The 19818-nt window shown below is 36.0% G+C and overlaps 2 protein-coding genes across 2 annotated transcripts; both read right to left on the reverse strand.

Moving 5' to 3' along the window:
* Positions 1 to 10416: 10416 nt before the first annotated feature.
* Positions 10417 to 11583, reverse strand: LOC133805886 (uncharacterized mitochondrial protein AtMg00810-like). The gene is made up of 2 exons (XM_062244032.1): positions 11247 to 11583; positions 10417 to 11162 (listed from the first exon to the last, which is right to left on the reverse strand). Exons 1-2 carry the CDS (start codon positions 11581 to 11583, stop codon positions 10417 to 10419), a joined length of 1083 nt encoding a protein of 360 aa, XP_062100016.1.
* Positions 11584 to 11646: 63 nt separating this feature from the next.
* LOC133805887 (uncharacterized) lies at positions 11647 to 17987 on the reverse strand. Its single transcript, XM_062244033.1, has 2 exons — positions 17530 to 17987; positions 11647 to 11821 (listed from the first exon to the last, which is right to left on the reverse strand). Exons 1-2 carry the CDS (start codon positions 17985 to 17987, stop codon positions 11647 to 11649), a joined length of 633 nt encoding a protein of 210 aa, XP_062100017.1.
* Between the last annotated feature and the right edge of the window lie 1831 nt (positions 17988 to 19818).

Below are 19818 nucleotides of genomic sequence, written 5' to 3' on the forward strand. Positions count from 1 at the left end.
TGAACCAGAGGTAAGAAAACTGCACCCCATATGTGACATGCATGGTTATTCATGAGGCATGTTGAATGTTTAAATGTGGACATTGATTTCATATCAAATGCTTAGCAAATCTTGCTTACTTGTGAATGGCACTGGCTTATTAGTCAGAATCGGAAATGGTGTCAGAACTGACTGTGAAGCTGTGACTTACTAGTCAAGTTCAACAGTAGTACTGAGCACTGGTCGTATGTTATTGACCTATGAGTCAGGAGCGGCATAAGCATCATGAACACAGAGCCGAAAAGATTAGATCTAATCGGCATAAGCATTGAAAGACTCATCATGAGCATTAATGCTTGACCGACCCCAATTTCGATGAAAACTAAAAGCGCTTGTCTAGTTCCATGACTAGTCACTCAAAGCAAGGCCAGAAGGCTCAGGTGACTGCATCGTCACATGGCTAAGGGTACGGAACTCACACTAGTGACTCTATGGTCACTCATTTGGTTTACATTAGTGACTCACTCATCTGGTTTAAGCTAGTGACTCGATCACTCATTTGTAAAGGGTGCGGAACCCACATTAGTGACTTTAACATCTGTCACTCATCTGTTTAGGGCTATAAGTCTTGTATGATTATCACGATCATCATTTGATATTATATACATGCAGTAATGAGTTTTCTTGTTGAGCCTTGGCTCACGGGTGCTATGTGGTGCAGGTAAAGGGAAAGAAAAGCTCACCTAGCCTTGAGTGGAGAGCGTAGGTGGTGATGTGTACATATGCGGTCGCTTGACCACCATGGCCAAGGAGTTTCTCAAAGGAACTAGGGGGTTAACCTTATTTTTGCCGCTTAGGTCAGTGGGTTGTAATTTTTACACTGTAATGATCATTTTGTATTGTAAATAACTTGTAAACGTTTTTATGGGCCCATGAACAATTTTATGTTTTAAATAAAATATATTATTTCCTTTTGATTGGTTTTCCATCTTAATTTATTAATAACACTCAGATGCACGTTTATAACCAAAGAACTCGATTAGTGAGTTAAACACGGTTCAAAGCTCACAGTAACGGTCTTGGAGTAACCATGGCGTTACAAAAATCATACTAATAACAAAAATTGCCGGGCAAATCCACTAATTGTTGTTTAAGATATACATATATAATTATATAAATATTTAATTTTTGTAAATAAATACAAAAAAATATTGAAACATTATCTATTAAAGCAATAATAATAATTAAAAAAAAGGTTATATAACATGTTTTATACGGGCACAAAACAATCCTGAGCAAGTGCATTGCATGATCTTAAAGACCAACTATGATTTTATCACTCAAACTCATAATAAAGTGAAAGAAAGGAGGGGCACGATTTGATCATAATATTTTAATAAAGTTAGTAATAAAATAATGCATCCGATGTGTTTTTCTGTTTTGGTATGCTGAATTTGGAGTGTTGAGGCGTAGCCTAAGGTTCTTGGTAAGCTGACAAAGGGTTTCACTCCACCAGTTAATACTCTCCCCAAACTCAATTATTCTGATTAGTATTTTATTATTTATTTTTTAATTGTTAATTTTTTAATTTCAAATAATGGTACACCTAATCAAATCGATTTGCAATGGCAATTTGGATCATCAACACAAGGCACAGATAGTCATCCCAGGCAACTATGTGGGACCATCTCACATTCCTCTGTATCCGTTCCCTCACTTTTCTTTCACTCCTTCCTCTCTCTTTCTTATTAATCAATTTATTGTTATTATTAAATGCACTAGCAGTTTGAGTGCACTAGCAAAAAAATAAAATGAAAAAACAGCAATTTTCCCGTATTGAATGCTTAAAAGTTAACATTAATATATGCACATGCACAACATGAAAGACATCTTTTTTCTTTTTCTCATTCATGACAACACCCAAATAACAAATAAACTCAAAATTAATCCTAAATTAGATAATCAAACCTAAAACTTTACTTGGATTTGTTGACGCTAAGAAATGCCAACGACAAAATTCAAATAAAACGATAAACTTTGTGTTAAATGATAAAATCAATAAAACAAAAAGCTTTTACGTATTTACGCAAATCAAATAGCCTATGTTCATGAGTTTGTCTTATTTCTATAGACCTTAAAGAATCTGTAAAATTCTTTTTTAGTTAAACTTTAATTTAGACAAAATATTTTAAATATTTAAAGAAAAATTAGTAGCATAACTTCATATTGATTTTCAGATTAATTAGCAATATTTTTAGCTGATTTTGTAATGTGAAAATATCTTTAAGTGTGAATATATCTGTTGCTTTATTTATCTAAAATAATCAATTTTTGGTAAAAATATATTGTGCAAATATCTTGAGATTATTTTAAGGAATTATGTGGGATTATGTCTATTCTGGAATTAAGTTGGTGTCGAAAATGAACATGGTCAAAAGAAATGACCATGTTCGTTCTGCCAGATGAGACTGACTACGTTGCTGACTCATCAGTTACATTTTCCGTCGACACAGAATGCAACTGGCTGGTTGATTTCCTTAATCAAAGGAATTCGCAAATTGATTTCAAAGATATCAGAAAATGATGGTCTTGGACGATTTCCCTGCCTATAAATACCTTGCCAAGACCTTTGGATTTTTCACCTCTTCTATTCTGAATATTTGTAAACATTACGTTATTTTGAAGAGTGTGTTTTATTTGTAGAGATTAAGTTTGTTCACCTTAATCTTTGTGAGAGTGCTGAGTGTACTTGTGGATATCTATTTAGTCCATTGTAATCAGATAGTGTCTAATGTGAACTTGTTCATAAGGATCTTCGGGAGAGGATTCTATCTAAGTCTCACTTCGGGAGGAAGTGTGCACTCGCTATTCTTTGAAGGGAGTTCAAGAGAATCAGCGTTTCATCAAACTAGATTCGTAGAGAAGAGTACAACAAGATTGCGGGAATAGTTTAAGAGGGAGTCTTACATTGTTTAAGTCAATGCTTTTGTACACTTTGTTTCTTTACTAATTGGTTTATCCTCCGGGCGTGGCCCCAAGAAGTAGGTTATCCGAAAGGGTTTCTGAACCTTGTAAAAATTCGCTGTGTTCTTTAATTTTTTCACTGTCTATTTATTGTGTTCAGTTCTGTCGTGACAAGTTCGAATTCTGTCCCGACAGAACTGCTTTCTGTGTAAACAATTAATTACCGTTTCGCATTTTAATTAATTCATTGTTTAATTAATTTGGTAATTACTAAAAACGGAATTTCAATTGGTATCAGAGCGGGTCACTAAACTCTTAGTGCGATCTTGTATTTTTTCGTTTGTTTTGTGCCTTGTGAAATGTCTATCTTTGCAGAAGGTGGATCTATAACTCGCCCTCCATTGCTGAATGATACAAATTATCCATACTGGAAAGTAAGGATGAAAGCTTTTATCAAATCCCTTGATGAAAGGGCTTGGAGATCAATATTATCTGGTTGGACATCACCTGTAGAGATAAATTCGAAATCCGGTAAGACACAGGTAAAATCTGAACTTGAATGGTCTAATGAAGAAGATAAATTGTCAATTAATAATAATAAAGCTTTACATGCAATTTTTAATGGTGTTGGTGAGAGTTATATAAAATTGATTTCATCTTATGAGTCTGCCAAAGATGCTTGGGAAATCCTTCAAACTCAATTTGAATGAACCACTGATGTTAAGCGATCTAGGCTTGTAATGTTGACATTAGATTTGAAAACCTTCGCATGTCTGAAAAAGAAACCCTCACTGAATTTTATGAAGAATTGTCTGACATTGCTAATGAATATTTTTCTTTAGGAGAAAAGTTATCTGACTGTATTTTGGTTAGGAAAATTGTTAGATCTCTTCCTGATAGGTTTCAATCCAAGATCACAGCCATTGAGGAGGTAAAGAACCTTGACACCTTGAAAGTTGAGGAATTGATGGGATCTCTTCGAACTTTTGAACTTAATCAAAAGATCCGCCAAGAGAAACCAATTGCCGTGAAGGAGAAATCGATTGCCTTGAAATCTTCCAATGAGAAAATGGAAAGCTCAGATGAGGAAGATGATGATGAAACGATCTTCTTATCGAAAAAATTTAAGAAGTTTATGAAAAATATTGGTAACAAGAAAAACATGTCTAAATCCTCCAAAGGTAATAATTTTTCAAAACCTTTTGAATCTACTAATAAAAAGGGTATTCAATGCAGGGAGTGTGAATGTTTTGGACATATTCAAGCTAAATGTGCCAATACCTTAAAGAAAAATAAGAAGGGCATGGCAGTCACTTGGAGTGACCAAGACTCTGAAAGTAGTGATGAGGAAGAAAATTCTAATCTTGCCTTAACTTCTGTTTTTTCTTGCTTACCTCTTTCTGTGCAGGTGAATGAGAACCTTGTTTGTTTAAATAATACTATTTCAACAGATGAGGGTTCCCATGGTGATTCAGATGAATCCGATTTGAATGAGGATTCTTTGAAAGAATCATACAAAAACATGTATGATCAATGGTTGAAAGTATGTTCAGATAGTCATTTGATGGCAAACAATAACAAAGTTCTCAAGAAGATAAATGAAGAACTTGACTCTCTTGTTAAAAAATATGAAATTGAGATTGTTGCTAAAGATTCTGAAATCAATCGTTTGTCTAACGAAGTTGATAAAATTTTGAAAGGTGTCAAATTGCTTAATCATAGATCTATGGTTTTGGATGATGTTCTGTTTGCAGGTCAAAAAGCTTGTGATTTTTCTAGGTTAGAATCAAATGGATCTAAACCTAAAGGAAAAACAATTTATATTTATGGAATCTTCCTTTTGTTTCGACAACTGACCCTTCTGCAGGAACAACTCAAACTCATGTGGCATCATCTTTTCAATCTGTCACATCACATGAGAAACAGATCAGAAATTTCGAGAATAAAAAATCTGGTCATTTTATTCCAATTTGCAATTTCTGTGGAGTGAAAGGTCATATTCGACCTAAATGTTTTACCTTGATGAATTTTCTTCACAAAAATTACTTTAATCATCATGGTAATTTGAGACAAATGCCATTGAAGAAAAGGACTCCACCTAAGAAAGTTTGGGTGAAGAAAAATAAATTCAAATGTCTTGCTGCCTTTACTTGTCTTACAACATGTGCTTCTAATTCTTGGTTTTTTTGTAGTGGTTGTTCTAGGCATATGACAGGTAACAAAAGCATACTCGCTGACTTCAAGACTTTGAAAAATGGGGAAGTCACATTTGGAGATGGTAAGTCTTGTAAGGTACTTGGTAGTGGCACTCTAAATTCTGAAGGACTACCAAAGTTGCAAAATGTTCTTTTGGTTGATGGACTTAATACTAATCTAATTAGTATAAGTCAAATTTGTGACCAAGACTTGTTTGTAAATTTTTCTCTTGATAATTATTTTGTGCTTGACCAAGATGGAAATTGTGTTTTGAAGGGTTATAAATTTGTCGATAATTGTTACACATTATCTCAATCACACAATTATCACACAATTACAAGGAGTGATACTAATTTGTGTCATACAAAACATGATCATGTGGATTGTGAAAATTTGAGAAAAATTAGAAGTATGAGTCATGTTCATGATTTACTGATTTTAAGTAAATATTCTTTTGGTAAATGTGAACCAGGTCGATTGGGAAAACATTTTAAAATTTCTCATGAGAAATGTTTTTGTGTTGATGATGTGTCGCGACACACTAAGGATCTTGTTGAAAATAAAACTTTGGTCTTAGAATATATTGAGTGTGACAAAAAAATTGCAAATATTTTCACAAAAGCCCTTGAAACGATCAAGTTTTATTCCCTCGGGAAATCCTTGGGGGTTTGTACTAATTAAATATTGTTTGTGTTGTGTCATATCCTTGTGCTAGAAAGAGTTGCTTGATGTCTTCTTGTTCTTGTCCAAATAGAAAGTCTCAAACATTATGACAAAATGTATTTTTACTACTTGTTAGAATTTATAGTTAATATATATCATGCACATTTTTTAAAAATCAAAAATAAAAATAAATAGTCCTTCCAATTAATATTCTTCCAAATTAATCTGTGTTTGTAGTAGTGTATGAGCATTTGATCCTTAAAAGTACTTTCAGGCTCCATCTTAGAATAAAACTACCTACATTGTTGTCTAAAATGCTATCTTTGAGTAAGTTGGAACTATGTAACTAAAAATTATGTAGAAGATACTCTACCACTGATAAATGCAGCCTTCAGTATAGTGTGAAAGCGTCTAATTTGGGTACTCTTTGAGAAAAAGGCTAAAAATTGCCACATAGGGCAATGACCCTGAAAAAGGCTAAAATTGTCATACAGTGCAATAATCTCTGCTTTCACAATCACACACAAATGCTTAAGATATACTGTTGGAAAATTTTGTAAGACTCATACACACTTATTAATTTGGATAAAATATTTTTTGTGTCAGGAGTAAATATATTAAATATATTTTCTAACTTTATAGTAAAAATATGTTAAGAATTAATGTTTGTTACTTTCTCCAAGGACAAGGCACGAAGACATTGGGCACAATCAGAATAGGATATTTTTGGTACTTTTGTTTATATTATTTGACTTGACCGTGGCTATCAAGAAAGGGAAACTGTGGTAATATGTTGTTTTTTGTTTTGTCACTTATTATATTATTTGACATCAAAAGTTTCTATTTTTGGTTTATTTTCCTTGACTGTGCAAAGTTTTTTTTTTCTTTGGGATATCAATTCATTAATTTGGTCTTGAAAAGGAATAAAATCAAATCCCTGAGTGTCATTTTCTTCTCTTTATAATCGGTCAAAAAGAGACTCATTTCCTCATTCTTTCAAAAATAAAAAAAATAATAAAAAAAATTCTCTTTGTTTTTGTTTGTTGCAACTATGGTGAAAACTCGATGCAGTGGAGTACATGCATTTCCCATTGGTAACAACCGTCTCGGTCACACAAAAAAGGCTTGAAAAATTGTGTTGTCTTCGTCTTTTGGTTTTATTTTTATAGACAAAGAGGGGGAGTAGTAGTTTGACTCTTTGGATTGTGTTTTGCGTTGGTATTACTCTGTTGGCTTATTGATAGACAACAAGGGGGAGTAAAAGGTTCATTTTGATCGGTTTATCTTATTTTGTGTTTTTGATCATTGTTACATTTGAGATGCTTTTCGCAGGGGGAGTGTCATTCTATTGCTATAATTTTTTTATCCATGTTACATTTGAGATGATTTTCGCAGGGGGAGTAATCTATTGCTATTTGCTCTAACATGTTTTGTCTTTGCAGGATATTTCAAAATAAACACTTAAAATATTCTTGTCTATCAAGTTGCCAAAGGGGGAGATTGTAAAATCCTTTTTTAGCTAAACTTTAATTTAGACAAAATATTTTAAATGTTTAAAGAAAAATTAGTAGCATATCTCCATATTCATTTTCGGATTAATTAGCAATATTTTCAGCTGATTTTGTAATGTGAAAATATCTTTAAGTGTGAATATATTTGTTGCCTTATTTATCTCAAATAATCAATTTTTGGTAAAAATATATTGTGCAAATATCTTGAGATTATTTTCAGCGATTATGTCTATTATGGAATTAAGTTGGTGTCGAAAATGACCATGGTCAAAAGAAATGACCATGTTCGTTCTGCCAGATGAGACTGACTACGTTGCTGACTCATCAGTTTTCTTTTCCGTCGACACAGAATGCATCTGGCTGGTTGATTTCCTTAATCAAAGGAATTCGCAAATTGATTTCAAAGATACCAGAAAATGATGGCCTTGGACGATTTCCCTGCCTATAAATACCTTGCCAAGGCCTTTGGATTTTTCACCTCTTCCATTCTGAATATTTGTAAACATTACGTTATTTTTAAGAGTGTGTTTTATTTGTAGAGATTAAGTTTGTTCACCTTAATCTTTGTGAGAGTGCTGAGTGTACCTGTGGATATCTATCTAGTCCATTGTAATCAGATAGTGTCTATTGTGAACGTGTTCATAAGGATCTTCGGGAGAGGATTCTATCTAAGTCTCACTTCGAGAGGAAGTGTGCACTCGTTATTCTTTGAAGGGAGTTCAAGAGAATCAGCGTTTCATCAAACTAGATTCGTAGAGAAGAGTACAACAAGATTGCGGCAATAGTTTAAGAGGGAGTCTTACATTGTTTAAGTCAATGCTTTTGTACACTTTGTTTCTTTACTAATTGGTTTATTCTCTGGGCGTGGCCCCAAGGAGTAGGTTATCCGAAAGGGTTTCTGAACCTTGTAAAAATTTGTTGTGTTCTTTAATTTTTTGCACTGTCTATTTATTGTGTTCAGTTCTGTCGTGACAAGTTCGAATTCTGTCCCGACAGAACTGCTTTCTGTGTAAACAATTAATTACCATTCTGCATTTTAATTAATTAATTTGGTAATTACTAAAAACAGAATTTTAGAATCAAAAAACTTGATTACATTGAGTTTTCTCTAAAGTCTTCATGAGTATACAATTTGGTAGTTCGGACATAAAACTGCCAAGCATTACCATGAGAGCGAGCATTACCATACACGAGCACTCCTTGGGCAGACCGAGCATTGAGTCATTGTTGACGTACATGCAACTGTATATCAAATATTTGTGGAACTTCACAAGCAGACGTGCTTGCCAAGTTTAGATAGTAAATACAAATAAAGTGATGCCACTCCTTAACTCATGCTTTCATAACTACTTACCCAAGTCCCACACATCGACCTCATCCTTGTGTTGGTGTTGGCCCCTAAGCCTCGCACCTTTGTCACCTTGATCCCCTGTTTAAAACCCAAATCACACATTGAAAAACAAAGTTGGAAACCTAGATCCACACCCATTGTCGTCTTCCTACCCATCACCAACCATGTCTTAAACCCAAGCACAATCATCACTATTTCTTAAACTCATTCCTGAGCAATGCTTCTATCTTTGTCTGAAGGAAATTGTTTCCCATGAGTATTTCATTAACAAAGTTATCATTATATCACTGCGAGTCCTTAAAAAGTTTTTAGGACTTGCGGGACGCAAGTATTTTATTTGAGAGTCTTAAAAACTGAGGTTTTTTAGGACTCACAATGTTTTTAGGACTCATAATTTCACTACTACAAAAAAAAAAAAAAAAATTTAGGACTCGCAGTGTGTGTCCTAAAAAATTTTGTTGAGTGCATTTTAATTAATTATAATTTATTTTATTAATCAATATTTGGGTAAAATGCCCATTTTTTTTTTAAAATCCCACTATTAGCGAATGAATAATAAATATATACGTATATATTTAAAATAAATATATTATAGAAAATATTACTATGATTAGTTGAATGAATAAATACAATACATGAAAACAAAATCAAAGCAAACATTGTTGAGATAACTACAAGCATATGCAAAGATTAATGTACACCAATAATATTATATGATTATAAACAATCAACCTGAATAACATATGATTACTTAACTGATTCTCAAACAAACTTTTCCATGTCAAGTAATAAAGATCCAAACAAATACAAATCAGAAATAGAAAGTAATGAAGATACAATCCGATACAGATACAACACAAAATAAAAATAGATCAACAGCAAGAAAATGAGAGATTGTATATATTTCTGAAAATGAAGACCCAAGACCGCCTCTGTGAGCCACCACTACCGCGAGCTATAGTCGCTGCCAGCACTTGCCTGCGAGCCACCGTTGCAGCGAGCCCCCACCCACCACGAGCCAACGCCCACGAGATCCGACAAACCCTCCACCAAGAGCTCACCCTGCTTTCCACGAGACCACCACCGCAAGACTTTGTCCGCCACCGTCGAAAAAGGAAAGATTCAAGATGGAGTAGTGAGGTATGGGAAGCTAGTGAGAGAGAGAATGAGGAAGAAAGAAGATGGGAGGAGGCAAGAGGATGAGATGGTGATGGTTGGCAACTAGGGCTTTATTTAGGAAGATAAAGATAGAGAGTGAGAGATAGCACCTGGAGAGAGAGGGAATATGAGGGTGTTTTTAATAATAATAATGGTAAATGGACTGTCACTTTTTTTTTCTCTTTAAGAGTCACTATTGGAATTCAACTTGATTTTTCTCTCCATATTTTTTTAGGACTCGCAATGAGTGTCCTAAAAAAATTCTTTAAGGACTTGCAATAAGTGTCCAAGAAGTGTTTGTTAAAAAAAAAAAATCAAACTTTTAGGACACACATAGCTTTTAGGACTCGTAACGTGAGTCCTAAAAAGTCCAGGAGTTGTTTTTAGGACTCGCATCTAGGTGAGTGCCCTAAAAAAATATTCTAAAAGGGTGTTTTTGTAGTAGTGTATACAAAATGCAATGAGGAATGTCAGGAAAGGATAAAGGCTAAGATTAAGGAAACTAATTAGCTAGCTAAAAATATGCCTAAGAATATTACAAAAGATATCAGCAGATTTATTTACATAATTAAGAATATATTTACATATATTCTATCACACCCCCGCAGTCGAAACGGGAGGCTGGCGAACACTGAGACTGTCTCGAAAATCTTGAAAGAGAACCAGAGGGAGACCTTTCGTAAAAATATATGCAATTTTATTACATGACGGGACATGTAGGACGCGAACCTGTCCACGAGCAACCTTTTCGCGGATGAAGTGAATATCCATCTCGATATTTTTAGTGCCCTGATGTTGAACCGGATTTCCAGATAAGTAAACCGCACTAACATTATCACAGTAGACTAAAGTGGCTTTTTGAATAGGACATTGTAGCTCCAAGAGAAGGTTTCTTAACCAACAAGATTCAGAAACTACATTAGCAACACCTCTGTATTCCGCCTCTGCACTAGACCGAGATAAGGTGGCATGGGGTTTGGAGGACCAGGAGATTAAGTTATCACCAAGAAACACACAATAACCAAATGTAGAGCGCCTGGTATCGGGACACCCACCCCAATCTACATCAGTATAAGAAACTAGAGTGGATGTAGAAGATGGATACAAATGCAAACCATGATCAAGATTACCTTGAATGTAATGTACAATGCGCTTGAGAGAATTCATATGTTCCTCCATGGGGTTGTGCATAAAGAGACAGATTGGTTGCACAACATATGATATGTCAGACCTCGTGAAGGTGAGATACTGTAAGGCACCTGCGAGACTACGGTACTGAAATGGATCATCATAAGGGGTGGTGGATGTAGAAGTAGTAGAGAGCTTTGGTTTAGTGTTAACTGGAGTAAGAGTCGGTTTACAAGATGACATTCTAGCATGTTCAATGATCTCTTCGGCATATTTCTTCTAAGAAAGGAAAATACCACATGCATGACGAGTCACAGCAATGCCCAAGAAGTAGCTTAATGGGCCTAAGTCTTTCATAGCAAACTCACAACTGAGAAGAGCCATGATAGTCTTGCGGAGAGTAACAGAAGGTGTAGTTAATATGATATCATACACGTACAAAAGAATGTAAGTTGTAGCAAAACCTTTGAGGTATATGAAGAGTGAATTATCAGAGCGTCTGTGTGTGAAACCAACAGAAGAAACATAATTTGCAAACCTCTTATACCAGGCCCGAGGAGCTTGTTTGAGCCCATATAGAGATTTCCTCGGAAGACATACATAATCAGGATGGTTTTGGCCCTTGAAGCCCATGGGTTGATGCATGTATACTATCTCATTTAACTCCCCGTGCAAGAAGGCATTTTTAACATCGAGCTAATGAATGGGCCAAGCTTTGGAGAGAGATAGACTAAGCATGGATCTAATGGTAACTGGTTTCACAACTGGGCTAAATGTGTCACCACAATCAATGCCAACCTGTTGACCTGCACCATCACCTACAAGACGGGCTTTGTGCCTCTCAAAAGAACCATCATATTTGACCTTATGTCTAAAAATCCACATAGAATGAATCACATTAACATCAGGAGGGCGAGGTACCAAATCTCAAGTCTTATTTTTAATTAGAGCATTATATTCATCTTCCATAGCCAATTTCCAATTCGGGTCCTTAAGTGCAGTGGCGGGGTTGCGAGGTATTGGTGATTTTTGGGCTTGGGAGAGGAGACTTTGTTGGTATTTAAGATTGGGCTTGAAAATGCCTCGCTGACTTTGTGTGACCGGCATGGTGTGCTGAGGGGAGGAAAGTTAGTGTTGGGTCGTTTGGGGACTATAGGGGACAATTGGGGGCGGACTTGGCACAACTAGGTTTACTGGAGATGGACTTTGTCTAGCTGGTGGGAAAGGCAGTTGTAAAATAGGTGAAGATGGGACGTTGGCTATGGTTGAATCAGGTTGGGGCACTTGTGTTTAGTCCTCAAAATTTTGTATTGGGCTTGAAAGGTGATGAATGACATATGGAGAAGTGCTTTCATCAAAAAAATCGTAAGAAGTAGAAGATGGAGTGTGGATTTTAGCAAATGGGAAAGTTGTTTCATTAAACAAAACATGACGACTAACTATAATTTTGTTAGAGGATAAATCATAACATTTATATCCACGTTGATTTTGAGGAAAACCCAAGAAAACACAAGGCGTTGATCGAGGTTGAAGTTTGTTGATTGTAGTATATGGGATAAGAGGGTAACATAGACAACCAAACACGTGTAGGTGAGAGTAGGATGGGTCTTTTTGATATAGGGCTTTGAGTGGTGAGGCGTAGGCGAGTAATTTGCTTGGTAAAATGTTAAGAAGATATGTAGCCATTTGCAAAGCATGGTGCCAAAATGAGGGTGGTAAGGGTGAATGGGCTAATAGGGTCCGCACGATAGTATTTATTGTTCGAATTTTTCGTTCCGCTTTTCCATTTTGGGAGGAGGTATATGGGGGCAAGAAAATCGAAAAGAGATCCCATTAGCCTTACAAGAACTCATTAATGGACCATTATCATATTCTCTACCATTATCACATTGAACATTTTTAATTTCTCGTTCGAATTGAGTACGAATATGTGCTCTAAGAGAAAGAAATGTAGGATAAACTTGTAATTTCTTTGCAAGAATAAATGTCCACAAGAATTTCGAAAAAACATCAAGAAAAAGCACATAATATCGATGGCCAGAAGAACTCAAAACAGGAGATGTCCATAAATCACTATGAATAACGTCAAATGGCATTAAAGTAGAATTATGAGAGGTAGCAAATGGAAATCTAACATGTTTACCAAGAGGACAAGATTGACAAAACACAGAAGTACTTGTTTTATTACAATCAATAAAATTATTACGCCTAAGAGAATTTAAGATGGGTTCACCCGAATGACCCAACCGAGCATTCCAAAGGGAAGGAGTCAAGGCAGCAAAAACTGAAGATGAAGTGGATTGACTTTTAGAGTTGATGGTGGTGATTGGATATAGCTCACCTCAACTATCACACCTCATTAGTGGCATCCCCGTCTATAGGTCCTTCACAGAAATGCCAAAAGGATCAAATTCAACAGAAACTTTGTTATCAGCTGTAAATTTACGCACTGAGACTAAGTTTTTAATTAATTTAAGGGAATGAAGAACATTTTTAAGAGGATATGGAGGGTGAGGGGGAGACAAATTTGCACTACCAAAACCACGAATTGGAATCGATTGACCACTTTCGACTATTATACCACGTTCATTGCTCAAATCAAAATAGGACGATAGAGTACTTGGCGTGGATGTTATATGTGATGTGGCCCCGGTGTCCATGTACCAAGTCGGGTATGGTTGAGCCAGATTTAGAGTGTGTAAAGCTGCCTCAATATCTGTTGGGCTAGGGGCTGTTGCATTGTAGGCTTGGTGTTGTGGTCTTGGGCCGAGAAGACCAGGATGCTGCTTAGGAGCATTGTTGGGCCTACCTAATTGGAAGTAGGAAATGGGCAAGGGATAGCCCAAGGCTGCCACGCCCAAGGTTGCCAAGGAGCCCCTAGCCACTACGGCTGCTGTTGGGCTGTCAAGCCAGACCGTCCACTGCCGGTGTTCGTCCCCTGGCCACCGGAACCACCGCGACCACCTTTGTTGGAGTTTCAGCCACCCCCGTTGTAACGACCCAAAATTACTGTTATGGCTTAAGGACCCTGATTAGTGTGCCGGGAGGGCATAATTGGTTTATGTGTGAGTTTATTGATTTAATGCATGATTATATGATAAGAATGCTTGTATGATTATATGAATGTAAATGTGGTTAAATGTTATATATGTGAGAACCACATTATTATGTGGGTAGATCTGCAGCGTGCGACTTGAGGCGATCCTAGGGAGCCAGTTAGCAGGAAGTCACAACGGGGCTTAATACTTGACTTGGGGCAAGTCAAGGGGTAATTCGGGTATTAGATGATTATTTGGGTTATCGGGTTATGGAAATAAATATATGGAGATATATTTGAGGTTAGGAAGCTTAGGCGGGAATGTTGACCCAAACTCTTAAGTCTCCTTGTTTTGATGATTAACAAATATTTGATTATTATTTGTTACTAATGATTTGTTGATTTTGTAGCAAAAACCAAAGTGAATTAGCACTTCAAAGTCAAAATTATGACCAAGGGCAAAATGGTCATTTTACCAAGTTTTCCAGAAATGAACCGAAATGGACTTCAAGACTCAAGAAACTCAAGATAAAGGTTTAACTTAATTTCTTAGTCTTGTAAAGTGATTGCAAGTATACTTTAAGTCATAAGTATAGAATTTGGCTCACTCACGCACTAAAAAATGGTGATTTTTTAAAATGATAAATAATTATCCTAAATTCACTTTTAAGAAAATACATCCCGATACAGTCGTAACGCAATCGGAATTTTTGAAATCGGATAAACGAGCTAAAAGTTATAAAGAATTGAAAAATGGGAAAATAGGCTTAAAACTGATTTTGCTCTCTGTTTGCCATCCGGAATTCCGGATGGGCAACCGGAATTCCGGTTGCTTCCAAACTGGAATTCCGGTTCCTCATCCGGACTTCCGGTTCGCGGCAGACAGGTTCGAAAATTAACTCCTAACGGCTATAAACGGCTAGTTTTTTCCCAAACTCTATATAAACTCGTTTTTCACTCAAAGTTGGTGGTTGGCTGAGCATTTATTACATATACCAAACCAAATCCATTGATTTCAAAGAGCTTTCAAAGTTTAACTCATCCAAACACATTTTCACACACTTGAGCCAAAATCTGTATTTATTTCTTCTAAGTGTGCTTGCTAATCACTCTAGGTTTCTCATTGTATTATCATACTTCTAGAGTGATTTTTGCTTGTAATATCAAACACATTCTCATATTGAGATTGAGGTGAGGTTGGCACCGGCTTTGTAAACAACCCGGTTAGAGTGAGATTGGCACTTCAACAATCCGAAAAAGAGGTTGATAGTCCTTGGTGGTGGAAAACTATTGTAAGAGGTTTGGAAATACCTTGGTGAAAAATTCCCGGTTGTAAGGGTTAGTCAAGCCCGCTAACTTGGCTCGATAGTTGAACTCAAAGCTAGGTCTATAGCTTTGAAGACCAAGGACGTAGATGGCTTAGTTCTACCGAACCTTGTAAAATTCAAGAGTTTGCGATTTCTTAACCTTCAACTCTTTACATTACAAATTTGATTATTTGCTATATATATTTGATTGCCATATTATTTGCTTTTACTTGATTAATTTGATTTATTGCATAATTTGGCATATTAAGTTTTAAATTTCCGAAATTAGTTTAAATTTCCAATTCACCCCCCCTCTTGGAAACATATCTTGGGTTAACAGGGAATATTGGGGAAATTTACCGTTTTTCCGTCGGGGACGTTTCCGACACCCCGAGCCTCGAGATTGACTTAATTAACCAAGGGTTAGACTAAACAAAAGAGAAACTGGTAGAATAAAATACAAACCGACCTATTTTGCTCTTCTCTTCTCTCTCTCAAGAAAAACCACTTGAATTCAAGGGAAATCAGCTGGGAATTCAGTGGTTTGGGCTGGAATCTTGGAGGTTTAATCTAGTGCTCAGCTAAGGAAACTCAACCAAGATTAAGGTAAGGGCTGAATCATATTCTTGAGCATCAGAATTTTGAGTTTTGGCTGAGTATTAGAGGTGTTTATGGTTTTGATGTTTAAGGATTGAATTAAAGCTGAGAAGCTTGGATTTTAGCTCAAGAATCTGTTAAGGAAGTGGTTCAACAAAGAAGGTAAGCTTGAATTCATAATTTAGAGGTTAAAATCTAAGTTTGCATGACTGGTTTTTGAGTTCTTTAGTTGCTGGGTTTCAAAAATCAAAGTGGAGTTTTAATGAGATTTTAAGCTAGATTTCTGTTGGATTATGCTGTTAGAATCGTACTAAAGTCTTGTGATTAATGGGTTTTGCTAATAGGGTGCTTTGGGGTGGTTTTGAATAGGGTTAGGATGTTAGAAATGGTGGATTTTCTGGGCACGGAGGGGTGGGCCGCGACTCTGTTATAGAGCGCTGCGGCTCTAGGAAACAAAGGAGCCAGGGAGGCTCGCCCGAAGGGGAGTGCCGCGGCACCACAGGGCAGGGCCTCGACGCGTGTCTGCTTTCTGAAGGGCTTAGTTTCTGTGTCAAGGGTGGGCCGCGGCTAGGTTTTAGGGGCCGCAACCCTTAGGTGCATTTTTTATCTTTTGGGGATTCTAAGCGCGAGAACCTAAGTTAGGGTGCTCGGGATCGATTTCACCACCGTGCTTGGTGGAATTCGATGTCCCGGAAGCTAGCTTTGTACCCGAAAACCTTTATTTGAATATTAATGGAGTCCATTACCTTGGTTGTGACTAGGTGTTAAGCTAAGGCTCGGGAAGCAGATCGTGCTCGAGAGTCGTCGCTCGTAGTCAGTGAACGTGGAAATTAAAGGTATGAAAATTGCACCCAGTTGTGTAATTGTAATGGGACTAAGGGTTCCCTAATATGTATGCTTTGAAAGGATGGTATTATGCCATGTAAACAGTAAATCAATGGCCTAAGAGTGCCAAGATTACACTAGCGCACAGGGCGCGGCTCGGCCACTGGTAGCCGATGACAGCTTATTATGCACTGAGCTCGGTTTAAGCGGGCCGGAGTCAGTGGGGTAAACAGAGGGTGCGGCCTAAGTTGTCGGCCCTGTTAATCATGTAACTTGATTGTTATTTATGCTTGGTTGCAGCTTTGACTTTGAATACATGCTATGTGGTTAATAAGAGTGTTAAGTGTTTGATCATGCTTAAAGGATTAATTATCTGTTATTGTTGTTTGTGATGCATATTATGTTTTCTTGCTGGGCCTTGGCTTACGAGTGCTACGTGGTGCAGGTAAAGGCAAGAGCAAACTTGATCAGCCCTGACTTGGAGAGCTCTGTGAGCTGAATGTACATGACCAGCTGCTCAGCCGCCACGGTTGAGGGGAAGGCAGGAACAGGGGAACCAAAAATGTCTGTTTTGCCTTAGAATGGCTGATGATTGTCTGTATTTTGGAAATTCTGTAAACCGTCTTTTAAACACTGTTTCTTTTTGGGATGCCAGGTGTAAAACTGTTTAATTATATAAAATGTATCTTTGGAATCCAAAACCCTTTTTAACCCTAGCGCATTTATGGTTAGTAACACGTTTTCAATTAAATGACTTATTAGCAAGTCCTGCAGTACACGGTGTAGCGGTCTTGACTATCCAGGGCGTTACACCCGTTGTTGTTGCGGTTCTTGTTTTTGGTGTTGTGTTTGTTGCCATCACCATGATTTTGTGGCTTTGTGTCGGGATAAGAAGTAGCATCATCGGAGGCACTGGAGAACATGGCAGAATCAATTTCGTTAGCCACCTTCTTGGCAAAGTCGGCTTCCTCGAGAGTGAGCATGGAGCGAGCCTGGTAAAAGGGGGGAAGTGGCTTACTTCGACGAATCAACATCCCAACACCGCTATAGGCATCCGTTAAACCTGCGACCAACTGTAACACCAAGCGGCTATTGCTGACCGGAGTTCCAACATTTTTAAGTTGATCGGCTAATATTTTAAGTCGTTGACAGTATGCCGAGACATTAGGAAAATCACGCATATGAGTAGAGGAGAATTCATGTTCAAGGGTCACGGCTCTGGAATGTTCATTGTCTTGGAATAGATCATGAAGACAAGTCCATGCATCCATCGCTCTCTGATCGGGTTCAATGATAGTATGCAATAGATCTGTAGAGATGGTGGAATAAATCCACTAAAGGACTGTTGCATCAAGATTGACCATAATTCTTTCTCCTCGTCGGAGGTGGGTGGTGCTACTCTACCGGATGTCGGAGCAATGATGTGGTCAATAACGCAATGAGAGCGAGTGTGGACTTTGAAGAGTTCTGCCCAAGTTGAATAATGGACATTTTCCATCTCAAGAACAATAGGGATATGGTTACGTATGTTTGATACGGCTAGCGCGGGATGGGGCTTTAGAGGGGATGAAGTTTTTGAAGAGTGGAAAAAAAAATAATAAACACTGACGGAGACGGGCAAAAGAAGGAATGCAGGTGGAAGCTTAGGGAAGTGTGTCTCACTGACCATGTTCTCATCACCTCTCTAGTCATCGTTGGCCAAACACAGTCTCAGACCCTAGCCATATTAATTGCGGATCTAATTTTTCTTTTCTAGATTTTCTAGTTTCAGGTTAGAAATTGTATTAATTAAAAATTAATTAATTTTGTTTTTATGTAAGCTTTAAAATTCATTAAATTGAATATTTAGGTTTGATTTAAGTTTAGTTTAATTAAAAATTAGAACTTAAAAATAAAGAATTAGACTACGTTTTCTTTTATCCATTTGACATCTCTTCACTTAGAATGAATTCTCAATATGACAATATCATTCAAGATGATGAATTAGTAATATTATCTGTTAACATATTATCAATACAATAGAAAAGTCAACATATTATCAATACAATAGAAAAGTCAATAATAGAGGATGTTCAATTTTGATTCATATAGTAGTATTTGGGGGTCAATTAACTTAGTTGGTAGAATTTCGTTTTTGCAATTGGATCGATATGATTATGCGGTGGGTGTCTAATTGTTCAAGTAGTGATAACTCATTCTAAATTTTTAGAGAGACTTAAAAAATGACAATAGATATTACTGGTTTTAAATTATTTAGGTGTTGTTTGGTAACACTTAATTTTTTTTATTTAATTAATTGAAAATTTGAAAATTAAATATAAAATGTATTTGGTAATTCTATTTTTATTTATTATTTTTTAAAATTTTAATTAAAATTTATTAAATTTTGAAAATAGAATTTTTTTTACTTTCAAATTTTTTTAAACAGTTTTCAATTTTTCAATTTTTTTATTTTCTTATTCAAATAAACACATTATATTGTTAAACAAAAAATAAAAATAAAATTTATCAAACACGTTTATTATTTTTTGTTTTTAAAAACAAAAAAAAAATAGTTACCAAACATATTTTTATTTTTTAAAAATAAAGAAACAAAAATAAAATAATATTTCTATTTTTGTGTTTAAAAAATTCAAAAACAAAAATTTTACCAAACTGGCCCATAGATAATAGGAAGCAAACAGTCTTTATGCATAAATGAACTTAATAATAGGAAGCAAAAAAATCCTTAAAACTTGGTTTTATAGAATTAAGTTACTCAAGTTCCATTTGTTTCTAAGCCCAAATAATCAACAAATCAAAAACTGGGATGCTGCCATTATCTTGACAATAATGTGATAGGCCAATTGGAGCAATATTTTTAGCAAAAACATAAATAATATTTATAAAGTTCGTCGTCAGATATATTTTGAATGACAATGTCAAAATTGGAAAACGTGACACTTTTTTTTTAAATAAAAGGAGAATTCAAGTCAAAATCTCTAATCTATTTATAATTTTTCTACATTTTTTATTCTATTTTATTTAATTTATGATTATTAAATAATTAAAAAAAAACAAAATATCTAAAATCATCAATAATGGCAATGCGTCTTCCATAAC

The sequence above is a fragment of the Humulus lupulus genome, chromosome X (genome assembly GCF_963169125.1).
Source record: "Humulus lupulus chromosome X, drHumLupu1.1, whole genome shotgun sequence".
NCBI lineage: Eukaryota > Viridiplantae > Streptophyta > Magnoliopsida > Rosales > Cannabaceae > Humulus > Humulus lupulus.